General features: G+C 40.2%; 1 protein-coding gene across 1 annotated transcript in view; it reads right to left on the reverse strand.

Annotated features, from left to right (window-relative positions):
• CAPZA2 (capping actin protein of muscle Z-line subunit alpha 2) overlaps window positions 1-12,604 on the reverse strand; it is a 48,676-nt gene extending 36,072 nt beyond the window's left edge. The window contains 1 exon segment of the mRNA NM_001097455.1: window positions 12,566-12,604. Within this exon segment, the coding sequence (NP_001090924.1) occupies window positions 12,566-12,604 (39 nt within the window).
• Between the last annotated feature and the right edge of the window lie 309 nt (window positions 12,605-12,913).

The following is a 12,913-nucleotide window of genomic DNA, read 5'->3' on the forward strand; positions in this document are numbered from 1 at the left end:
TTTATAAATACTAAGGGAAAATCCAGGAGATTCTGTCTGTAGGAAACATTAATTCTTCAGAAAGAAATGCAGTCATGCACCAAAGTGTATATATAGTAAGCTGACAAAAAAGTTTTAAAAATTTTAAAACGCTTTGGGCAACTGAAAAAAAAGAGGTGAAAGTATAAAAAGCAGATGATGCATATCACGAAAGCACTTACACATCACAAAAAATAGCTGCATGGAACCATTAAATTTAGAGGCAAATAGCCTTGTACTCCACAGTAGCTCAAAAATATAATGCATGGGAAATATTTATACAAAAAACTAGTCGTTGCTTATCTTAAATTCAATTTAACCAGGCATCCTATATTTTATCTGAAAACTCTGCTAATAGGAGTTCCCACTGTGGTGCAATGGAAATGAATCTGAACTAGGAATTGTGAGGTTGCAGGTTCGATCCCTGGCCTCACTCAGTGGGTTAAGGATCTGGCCTTGCCGTGAGCTGGTCTGAGCAGAAGCAGCTCGGATCTGGCATTGCTGTGGCTGTGGTATAGGCCAGCAGCTGTGGCTCCAATTCAACCCCTAGTCTGGGAACCTCCATATACCCCAAGTGCAGCCTCAAAAAGCAAAACAAACAAACAACTGTGCTGACAACCCTTCTATTTTCCATATATTGGACATTTTCCGACATAGTTATCTCCTCTTTGACCAAGGCAGGAGACACTAGGGTAGAGATTTCCCAAATCTGGTCTAGTTAATTTGCTAGGAAAGCTTTTGAAAAAAATACAAATTCCTATGTTTCATTCCAGATCTACTGAACCAATCTCTACAGGATTAAAACCTCTGTATTTTTGAAAATCTCGCCCAAGTGCTTCTGATGGACTGCCAGATATTGTACCCAATTCCCTATAAGAGATTGTATATGCAAAATTTGAGGCATTTGATCTTCTGAAGAATCATAGGTTTCATCTGATTCTCAAAGAATGCAATACTAAAAAAGGTCACCGACTTAGGCACCAGCAGTAAAGTTAAAAAGAGCTATCATGAATTTTTCTACTTCAACTGCAAGAATTATCTGACATTGTTTCCCATAATTCCCTAAAAATTGCCTATGCCTTTTTGAGAGTTAAAAGTAAAATAAGGATGGAAAAAAAATGCTTTCTTAAACTCTATTATTATTTAAACAGTTTATGATCAAGTGATCACTAAATGCATGGCTGTAGTATAAACCAATTTATTCTGAGTATATGTGAGAGGTAATTTGTTTTGATAAGTTTTCCTTAAGAATTTTTTCCTTTATAATTATCATTTTGAATGGTAATTAAAAACAAGGCCCATATCACTTAATCTAAAACTAGGCCATCCACTGAATTCAACATTAATTTCTTTAAATATCTTTTACCATTATTTAAAGTAGTAAGAAACCTGCAAATCCAATGTAGGCACTCATTAACTGAAAAAGTTACAAAAACTACTATCTATCTTAGATTTTCATTTTCTTTCTTGCCTCTGAATCACTTCTCTCAGCCCATAAACACTTCTAAAATTTTTCTATCTTAGAAAAAAAGTATCCCAAAAATGAGATAGTAGGAAAAAATGAAGTGGTACTTGTTCTTTCTCTCCTGCTTCGCTACTGATAGCTTCACTACTGATACTTTGATTTAAGGAATAAGAGAGAAAAGGAGAGAAACTAGAATTTGAGAATTCGAAGTAGAATTATACACCTGAAATTAACAGCACTTATGACTTGAACCCAGCCAAAACTCAGACTGGGACTTGAACCCACAGTTTTTAAATGAGAATCACTCACCCAGTGTCTGGATTACTGAGGTTCAGGTTCTTTGTGCTTCAGCACAGGAGGAATTCAGCCAGAGAAAAAGCGATACGCAAGAACTAGATTTATTAAGATAAGATGCTTGTGAGAAATGGAAGCAGGCAGGCAAGGAGGCTCTGCCCTGAGGATTAGGGCTACAGTTTTATAATCATGGGGAGTGGGAAAAGACCACCTCTTCCTCTTAGTAATTTAGTAACTCTTAAATAGGGAAGGAGATTAAGACATACAAATTTCTAGTTGTAAAATAATTGAGTCACAGGAACATAATGTGTAGCATAGGGAATACAGTCAAAAATAATCATAATAACTTTGTGTAGTAACAAATGGTAACTGGATTTATCATGGTGATTATTTTGTAATGTATAAAAGTAACAAATTACTACTTTTCAGTGTACAAATGGTACACCCCAAATGAATATAGTATTATGAATCAATTATACTTCAATTTTAAAAAGCTTAAAAATTAATTAAAAGACAAATATGGGAGGGAGAGCAATTTATAATTCCAATCTCTACTCTTATCTTTGGCGAACACTGATCCAGCATGTAATACAGTGAAACTCAATCTGGTGCACATTCAACTCATCTGGGAAGCTTTTTTTGAAAAATGCGCAGCGGCTCCAGGCTTCATCCATGAGTGAAGCCTATGCATCCATGTTTGTTTATAAACTCTCCAGTTGATTCTAATGTGCAGCTAATTGAAATCACTGATCTAATATATTCAAGGCAATCTGCTGGAATTACACAGGTGAAAAAAACATAGGACCTGCCCCTGAAGAATACAAGAAATAAGAAATTGCTAAGGAAGCAGAGATAGGCCAGGATACAAATGAAGATGAGTGAAGTCTTTGAGTCTGGTTACTGAAGTACTATGTAGCCAAGACTGAAAGGCCATTTTTGGAAGAGGAAAACATATGCATACTTTTTAGATGCTGATAATCTGGCTTTTCTCTCTCCATTCCTTGCTCCGAATTCTAATTAAACTGCTCTCTTAGAGGTCACCAATCATCCTTGGCCCACCACTTAAAATAGTCGGCTTCATCTGCGCTGGTTTTATAGTGTGTAAAATGGGGATAACAGCAAGGTTGTTCTGACAATTGATACATTAATGTAAATATGGTAGATATAATTTCTCATCTCTTTCTTTTAAAGCCAAAGGCTTTTATCAGTTCTATATTCCTTTGTAATCTCTCTGCAACATTGCACTGCTCCTTTGGGAAATAAGTTCTGTGAGAAGAGGACCTACTCTGTTCTAGGTACGATAGGGATGGAGTAGGATAGTTATACAGGTAGTTGCATAGGGACCACAGATAGAGAGGGAAACCTAGGAGACATGGGGACATCACTGTAAGTTAACGATTGCTCAAGAAAACCACCAGAACAAAGCAAGAAATGTGCCTCAGTTCATTAAATGAAAAATAAAATGAGGCCTGCATTCAAGTTCACATTGAAGGGCAGGGGTTTAAGGACCACCCTTCTGCTGATTTGAATAAGCACCTTGACAGTCCTAGTTTGACCTCATAGGGTCAAATACTCTCTTAACAGATACCAAAAAGGAGTTACTTAATTACTAAGAGGAAGAGGTGGTCTTTTCCCACTCCCCATGATTATAAAACTGTAGCCCTAATCCTCAGGGCAGAGCCTCCTTGCCTGCCTGCTTCCATTTCTCACAAGCATCTTATCTTAATAAATCTAGTTCTTGCGTATCACTTTTTCTCTGGCTGAATTCCTCCTGTGCTGAAGCACAAAGAACCTGAACCTCAGTAATCCAGACACTGGGTGAGTGATTCTAATTTAAAAACTGTGGGTTCAAGTCATAAGTGCTCTCAGTTCAGGTATATAATTCTACTTCAAAGGTTTACCTTCTAGTTTCTCTCCTTCTCTCTCTTATTCCTTAAATGAAAATATCCAAAAGTATATGCTCTCTGCCCTCTCCTCTTTGCTATGTCTGAACTTGCTCTCCTGAAAGGCTATTCCCACCTTGCAGCTTTAACCCACAAAGAGGATTTTCAAATCTACATAAAATCTCTGAGCCTGATCCTTTTCCAAGCTCCATGTCTACATTTCTATATCTGTTAGGCATGTTCGCATGGACATTCTGCCAGCATCTCAAATTCAGCAGAACCCAAACTAAATTCACCATTATTCCCCGAGATGTGCATTCTCTCTCCTTGGTTCTTTAGTTGTCAGTTGTCATATCTCTTCCGAGACAATCAAATGTTAATATTCACAGTTATCTGAGTTTTCCTTTTCTCTACATTCACTTACCATGTTTTGATTCCAACTATGAAATGTTAGCAATCATTTTTTTCTTCTGTATCTTGTGAAACCACTTTAAATCAGGTCCTAACATTTAACTCAGTTTCCCAACTAGTCTCACTAGCTTCAGTCTGTCTAGACCTATAGTTCTCAACCAGAGGCAATTCCGTCCTACAGGAGACATTTCTGACTGTCATGAATGGCTGGTGCTACTGGCACCATGAGGGCCAAGGATGCTATTAAACATCCTAAAATGCATGACAGCCTCCACAACAAAGAGTTATCTAAGCCCAAATGCCAACAGTGCTCAGGCTGAGAAAATCTGTGCTGTTTAATAGCACAAGTCATCTTTATAACATACTTCCTGCTCATTCCCACTTGCCTATTTTTTCTTCCTATGTTGTGCTCTCTGGAATAAGCTTGTATCCCAAATGATGTCCACCCTCCTCCTAAGCAGAATTAATTTTTCCATCTTCTGAATTTCCACGAACTTACTGCTTTTTGACCTTGTAGAGTATATACATTATATATGTCTGATTCATCTTTGTACCTATATTTTTGCATTGTGTCTACCAAACAGGTAATCAAATTACCAACCTTCCATGAGTCTAAAACTTGACCTAATGTGTCATTACCACTACTTACAAACATGGCATTTCTCTTCTTCTGTCTCCTCTGAAATTAGGTTTATAGATAAAACTTGCTTTAGCTAACTAAAATCTGAATAGAAGTTCAGTAAGTATCTAAGTGTGTGTTTCTAAGTGTGTGTACAGTAAGGGGAGGGGGGAGTTTTGAAAACTAATATGGAATTCACTGCATTTCTTGCCCACTGCTGTGGGAACAGTGATAAAAAACAAACAAACACATTTTTAAAAAATAATTTCACATGCTACATTTTGTGAATTTAAGGTGTATAGTCTGTTACTTTGATACATTTATACACTGTAATATGACTGGTACTAAAGCAATATTTATCCCAGTACATCATCATAGTACAATAGTAGTGTCTACATTCATTACACTGTGCATCCAATCTTTATTTTTTATTTACTTCTCATTACAGGTTTGTACCCTTAAACACCATGAATCTTATCCCCTCACAATTCACTCTCTGGTAACCACCATTTTACTGCTGTTCTTTTTTAAAAACAAGTTGGACTTTTTAAGATTCCACATGTTATGTGATATAGTACCACACTTGTCTTTCTCTTAAGTTATCTCACTCAGCACAAGGTGCTCAAGGTCCATCTATATTGTCAGAAATGGCAAAATATCCTTTCTCATGGCTGAATAACACTACATTGCATTGTGCACATGTACCATATCAAAGGCCTACATTTAGACTGAAGTCCTCCAACAGCCTGAAACTAAATGACTTCAGTGAGCAGGGGCCCTTCTGCTGCTGACCCACAGCAGACATACACAGAATGAATGGGGGGAGATGCCAGGCAAAGCCCCCACCACCAATGTCCTCATGCTGAGATTTTTGTTTGTTATTGTATATATCCTTGCACACCTTGATTCATTACCAATGTAAGATACATAATTCCATGACCACTACAAAAGGAAAAATGCTACCAGTTATCATCAGCCATGATTGTACAATGCAGCCTTATTTCAGAGACCTTAAAATATGGAAAATTATGAGTAGTGGAAATCAATGTAATATGGTATATTTGGTAAATAAATAAACACAGAGGTAGTTTTCAAAAATTATTTCCATTAGCTGTGAGTAGAAACATTGTGAACTAAAATGTGCAAGAAGAGTTCTCAGCTACAGTTTCACTGTGGAACATGTACATAAATATCTTAAGAGGGAGAATATGAAGATTTCATGTCTAACCTTAAAAACAAAACTTATGAAATTCTCCTTTTTTGACAACTGTAAGTGGTTCTACAAAACCCCTATTTTCTTTGATATGCATGAATTTCCTGCATTCAATTACCACTTCAAGCAAGTAAGCTTTTCGGTCAGAGCACAGAACCACAGGTCAATTTGTCCCCTCATGCTTGCCAACCTTAAAAATTACTTTATATTCGCTGATCAACCATGTTTTTACACTAAGACGCAATGCTCAATGCTCTATTTTATGTAGAAATGGCTCCCGACTGCAATGAAAACGTACAACAAATTTGCTTTCATGAGCAAAGTCTGAAAAACGCCACTAATGTTACAGCAGCTATCAAGTTTCTGCTTGCTGTAGGAATTTTTATATCTTATTGGTGCAATGATAGAACTCACACATCTAAAAAAGAAATTAGGAATGAATACTTTCTACATTAATAGCTTACTGGTTCAGTTTACTTTTTGGTTAATAAAAACACTACTGATTTAGCATTAATTATGATGGAATATAATGGTAGCTTACATTGTTTTTACATATAAGCAAAATTTCTGAAACCAAATTATGACTGTATATAGGGGAGAAGAATATAAACTGCTTATAAATATTTAGCATGTGTAAATGACTTGAACTGTAGCCAGTATCACCACCTGCACCTCAAAGAGCACCAGGAATTTCATTTATCTAAATCTTTAAAATCCATAGCACTATTTAGAAAAAAAAACATAGGCATACTAGATTTTCCCTCAAAAATTTGCCTTTATAAGCTACTTCCTTTTATAAAACTGTTCTTTTTCTTTCTTTTTTTTTTGTCTTTTTGCCTTTTCTAGGGCCGCTTCCCACAGCATATGGAGGTTCCCAGGCTAGGGGTCTAATTGGAGTTGTAGCTGCTGGCCTAAGCCAGAGCCACAGCAACACCAGATCCGAGTCGAGTCTTCAACCTACACCCCAGCTCACGGCAACGCTGGATCCTTAACCCACTGAGCAAGGCCAGGGATCAAATCCGCAACCTCATAGTTCCTAGTCAGATTCATTAACCACTGCGCCACGACGGGAACTCCATAAAATTGTTATTTTTCTTTATTTTGTGAATTCATGACTTTTTTTCGTTCACTCATTAAACCACTGTATTCATCACATATATTGTACTGACAGGTGCTGAAGATGACATTATTTTTGCACTAAGGAATTCCAATAGAATACAGGAAAAAAAGGTAAACAAGTAACGACTATGCAAAACCGAATTGGAGTTCCCGTCGTGGCGCAGTGGTTAACGAATCCGACTAGGAACCATGAGGTTGCGGGTTCGGTCCCTGCCCTTGCTCAGGGGGTTAATGATCCGGTGTTGCCGTGAGCTGTGGTGTAGGTTGCCGACGCAGCTCAGATCTCACGTTGCTGTGGCTCTGGTGTAGGCCAGTGGCTACAGCTCCGATTCGACCCCCGGCCTCGGAACCTCCATATGCCGCGGGAGCGGCACAAGAAATAGCAAAAAAGACAAAAAAAAAAAACCAAAACGGAATTGAATACCAGTGATGTGTTACAGCATTCAGAAGAGAGAGAAAACTAGACATCTAGCTAGTGATCTGAGCTAAATCTTAAAGTAATATTTTCATCTTTCAGAAAAGGGGACAGATCAAAGAACATACCAATGTTCAAACCAGATAAGCCATGAGCAGAGAAAAATAACTACAACTTATTGTGTTACTACATGCCAGGTACCATTTACACTTATAGAAACTTAATGGAGAATATACTCTCTATTCTATCCCCACATTTTAGAGGAAACTGAGCCTGAGGCAGTAAATAATTTACTTGAGGTACTAGGCATGGACTAGCATCCATGACTAAGTAACAGTACATACTGGAAATACCAGAGCTATTTAGGTTAGAATGAAACACAAGGACATGAACACAACTCTCAAAAGTTGGGCTTCCTTGTAAAGGCAATGGAGAACCCAGCAATCAAAACTTTGGAAGTAGAAAAATGTCAGGAAGTTGGGGAGATTAGTCTAGAAAGTTTATAATAAAAGCCCAGCAGTGGCAAATAAAATAGATATGAGACGTTCTTCTAACCCTACTTTTCCTCCCTTAGCTTTATTCACAGAACAAACACAATCAATTTGCATTCTGTTGGTACAGTAAATTTGTTACTAAACAAGAGTAGTTCATAACATAAATACAACTGTTAACAGTCTGCTCTAAGAGTAATAAATCAAATATTAATATAAATGGATTAACTTTTCAAGCAAGAAATAATCTGTATAAGTCATATTTTGATGGAAGTGACAAGATCTGGAAATTGTAAGGTACAGAGAGCACAAGAAAAAAGTTAAAATAGAGCTGAAGTTAAAAACGTGGAATAACTGGAAAAAATGGGAACAGAGTCATAAAGAGAAAAATGAGCATCAAGAGATGGTTATCTAGCCTGCTTTGTGTGGGAGGAGGGAAGGGGAGCTTTTTAATTTACTTTTAGGCAGGTTCCTCTTGAACATATTTCATTAACTGTCTTCTGTGAAAAGGACCAGCAGTTAAAAATGAATTTCTGTGCTCAAGAGGAAAGCAGGGCTGAACTATGTACTTGAGAAACATCTACAAAGACACAAAGTTGATGCTATGGGCTATGGGAGTAGATCACTACTCACTGGGGTAAGGTGGGAGGGGTTCAGGGTGGGGATGATTCTTTCCAACGAATAACTAAGTGTCTTCCTTCCACAGCTTGGAGTGACTTCCTGGTCTTCTCATCTAGAGAGGGGTCTGGGAATAGTTCTTCTCATTTCAGCCTTACACCACAATTCCATATAAAAAATTTCAAAATCACAAAAATGCTTTACAGTACAATGTACAATACAGCTGACCCAGGAATGAAACCATGAACTGTTCTGCCCTAGAGTTTCTGAAACTATGTAAAAAGTTCTGCAGGACACATGGCAACAAATGAATAACTTTGAAGAACTTCACTGTGCTTTTTCAGATAATTTTATTTCCTATGAACCCAGTGGCCAAAGATGCAAAAGTTACCACATTTCATAGTGGTCTCCTCAAAAAAACAACTATACACGATTGAAAAAAAAAAAAAAAGCAAATATATTATTCCATATTAATTTAAAAAATGCTTCCTACCACAGAGCATATATGAAACTAAACCAGCAGCATAAAACTTTTAAATGTGTCAAAAAATAATAAACTTTATTCTAAAATGACCAAAATTTAAATTTAAAACCCAACGCTATCTAATATTTGGTATTTAAGGCTTTTATTAAAAAAAAAAAGTTTTTTCTTTTTCAAGTTAAACTGTCAAATTAAAAACAGATAAACCCAGGAGTTCCTGTTGTGGTGCAGTGGTTAATGAATCCGACTAGGAACTATGAGGTTGCGGGTTCGATCCCTGGCCTTGCTCAGTGGGTTAAGGATCCGGCATTGCAGTGAGCTGCGGTGTAGGTCGCAGTCGTGGCTCGGATCTGGTGTGGCTGTGGCTGTGGCGTAGGCCGGTGGCTGCAGTTCCGATTAGACCCCCAGCCTGAGAACCTCCATATGCCCCAGGAAGCAGCCCAAGAAATGGCAAAAAGACCAAAAAAAAAAAAAAAAAAAAAAGATAAACCCAAAAAATGGTTCTATCTTTTTTTTTTTTGTCTTTTTAGGGCCACACCTGCCACATATGGATGTTCCCTAGACTAGGGATCAAATCAGAGCTGTAGTCACTGGCCTACACCATAGCCTCTGGCTTACACCATAGCCACAACAACGCCAGATCCGAGCCGCCTCTGTAATCTACACCACAGCTCATGGCAATGCCAGATCCTTCATCCATTGAGCAAGGATAGGTATTGAACCTGGGTCCTCATGGACACTAGTCAGATTCATTTGCACTGAGCCACAATGGGAACTCCATTATCATTAATTGTTAAGGAAGCATAATGTCATGAGAGTATCAACTTTGGATTCAGACAAACCCAGGTTTAAATACCACCTTTGCCACTTCCTATTTAGGTGTCCTTCTGTGAACTGTTTAAAACTTCTGAAACCTTATTTTACTTATTTGTGAAATGGTAGTAATAAAACCTATCTCAAACTCACAACAAATTAACTAACATATGGTCTAGCTGAGCCAGACATATATATACAAGTGTGGTGCTACATAAGTCTTAACAGCTTCCATTCCTTATATCTGCAATCAGTAATGGAATTTCAAGAGCCTAAAAGTATTTAAATCTTATTTTTAACAACTACAAACAAGGTTACAGAAAAAGTACCATGATTTAAATATTAGTGTAAAAATATCACTTTTAAATCCAATTTCTGATTCTATATCCAAGGTCCTCCTCCCAAAAGATTAAAAAGAACATTTAGGAGTTCCCATGGTGGCGCAGTGGTGGTTAATGAATCCGACTAGGAACCATGAGGTTGCGGGTTCGGTCCCTGCCCTTGCTCAGGGGGTTAACGATCCGGCGTTGCCGTGAGCTGTGGTGTAGGTTGCAGACGCGGCTCAGATCCCACGTTGCTGTGGCTCTGGGTAGGCCAGTGACTACAGCTCCGATTCGACCCCTAGCCTGGGAACCTCCATATGCCGCGGGAGTGGCCCAAGAAATAGCAAAAAGACAAAAAACAAAAAAACAAAAACAAACAAAAAAAGAACATTTAAATAACTGAATTAACAAGAATGTTAGTTTACCAGTTACTTGAATGTAGTCCCACAGTTTGGTTAATATTTATCTTAAATTACTAAAAAAAGTAATTCGAAATCCATGTGTAAAATATCTACAGAATCGTCTTACAAAATTGGAAATAAAAACAAAAGCACCAAATTCCTTCAAATTAGAATTTTCTTTCACTTACTCTTAAAACATAGTATTGGGCAAGCATAGAGAATAAGACACCTCCCCCCCAACACCCACGCACACCTTTATGGAAGCTAGTGGCCCGCAAGTGCTTGATAATAAGAAATCTTGTTATTTCATTTTGAAAAAAATTCGCTATTTCAGGCCTTTACAGTACATTGGCAGGTCTATATTAACTCCCACACTGAGTACTCGCTCCTCAGCTAAATTTCTAGCCACTTGAGCTACTAATCACTACTTACAAACAGCAGAATAAAAACAATAAAAACATGACAATCCCTTTAAAAAACTTCCTAGCACTACTTAATTTTAAATGTGTGTGCCCGTCGGCATACATTTTCAGTTAGTTACTTATGGTTATTTACCAATACTACACATGTGAATACTGCACAGCAACTTTTGTGTATATAGGGGTCTGCCTACCAGACCTGTGGAATATGGAAAATCTTGGCTCTCCCCATTTTGTCGTTTTATTATCACTTTCACCAAAGAGCACAGAGGGAAGAAAGATTTCCGAAATCGAAGATAAGGCTGACTGCTGCACATTCACACTGGGAAGAAGGTGGAACATCACATTTCGGTGCAAGCACACAAGATAGAAAAACACTTGGATCAGAGTGTTCCAACCGAAAATATCCTTAGACTTACAAGAGGATTTCTTAAACACCAGTATGTTTTTGTGTTTCAGACATGGCTGTAATGCTTGGGAACTTAAAAAAAGAAAATGAGCCTTGTTAAATTAAGAGTGAAAACTTCGAACACTCGATTTTATTCACAGTTACGTCAGTTACTTCCAAGTTTGAGAAACATCAAGGTCCTTTCCAGGAAATACTCAAAATTAGTAGGGTACCCCCCACCACCACCACACTAGGGAATGGGGCCTCAGAGTGGCCAAAGGAAACCGCCAATAAGAGAACCAGTTCAATGATCAGATTTCTGACTTCAAATGCCTCAGAACTTAAGTCGTTCATCCAGTTCCAATGCTGTCACAGCATCTAAGATACAGTAAAAGGAGTTGCACAACCTCCCCTTTTCGGAAGAAGTCCTAGCAGGACTATGGGGCGCCACCAAATCTGTCCCCAGGGGGGCTGCTGCCAGCAGGCGCGGCAAACAACTGGGGCGGGGGGGGGTGGGCTTTCTTTTTGGGAGCAACTTCGTTGTCTTCAGGGGAATGTGGGAACTGCAAAGCCTACAGCTAAAACTGGAAAAAGAAAACAAGAAAAAAAAAAGGGAGAGAGATTTCCACCGGTAAAAGCGAGAAACGGAGAACCCAGGAAAGAACACAATTTGCTTGCGGGAGGAGGGAGTAGAAGCGAGAAGTGAAGGTCTGCTTTCTAAGCGATTTCCCCCTCCTTCCCCCTCACCCCAGCCACACTCTTCGGCCAGGCCTTCGGGCTGGCTACTACCCTTGAGCCGCTCCCGGGAGGGGACCCAGACCCCTCCGCAGTCCGCAGACCCCAGCGCAGGGCCCCGCGGCCCTGGCGCGGGGAGAGGGTCCCCCGCGGCCGCCGCCCTCCGCGCCCCCCACCCCCGCCCGCCGCGCCAGGCGGCGCCGCCGCCCAGCTCCCGCTTCCTATTTTCGGAGCACACACCCTACAAGGAGCGGAGCGAGCAGGCCCGGCTGAGACCTGCCCCCGCGCCGGGCCTCGGGTGACTGACAGGAGCAGGCACTTGGGCGCAGCAAGGATGGGAAGGAAGAGCAGCCGAGGGCACCGACCAATGCCCTTCCTCGGCTGCCAGACTCTGGGCTGAGACCAAGGGGCTCTGCTGGCTCCGCGACCGACGGGTTCCGCCGCCTCCGCGGCCCTTACCTTCTCCTCATCAGACAACTGCTCTTCCAAATCCGCCATTTTCCTTCCGGCGACAGATCGCGGCGCGGCGGCAGCGGTGGCAGCCACCTGACTTCCCCCTTCCCGTGCGGTCCTCCGCGCCGCGCGCCCCCGCCAAGGGAGGGGCCGCAGCCCAGGCCGTCGCGCACGCGCCCCGCAGCCCCGCCTCCCTCCTCCCGGCCGGCGGAGCCCAAGCACGGCTATGCGCGTGCGCAGATCTCTCGGCGGCCGGGAGTGGGAAGCAGTTGCTTGCTGCCGCCTGCTGCAGGCTTGTCAGCATCATGAGTTTAGGATTCTCTCCCCACCAGTGACCATATGGACCCAGTCTGC

This window comes from Sus scrofa, chromosome 18 (assembly GCF_054392235.1).
Source record: "Sus scrofa isolate SSC_HxYL_T2T_F1_AM1 chromosome 18, Sscrofa_HxYL_maternal_Yorkshire_Landrace_v2.0, whole genome shotgun sequence".
NCBI lineage: Eukaryota > Metazoa > Chordata > Mammalia > Artiodactyla > Suidae > Sus > Sus scrofa.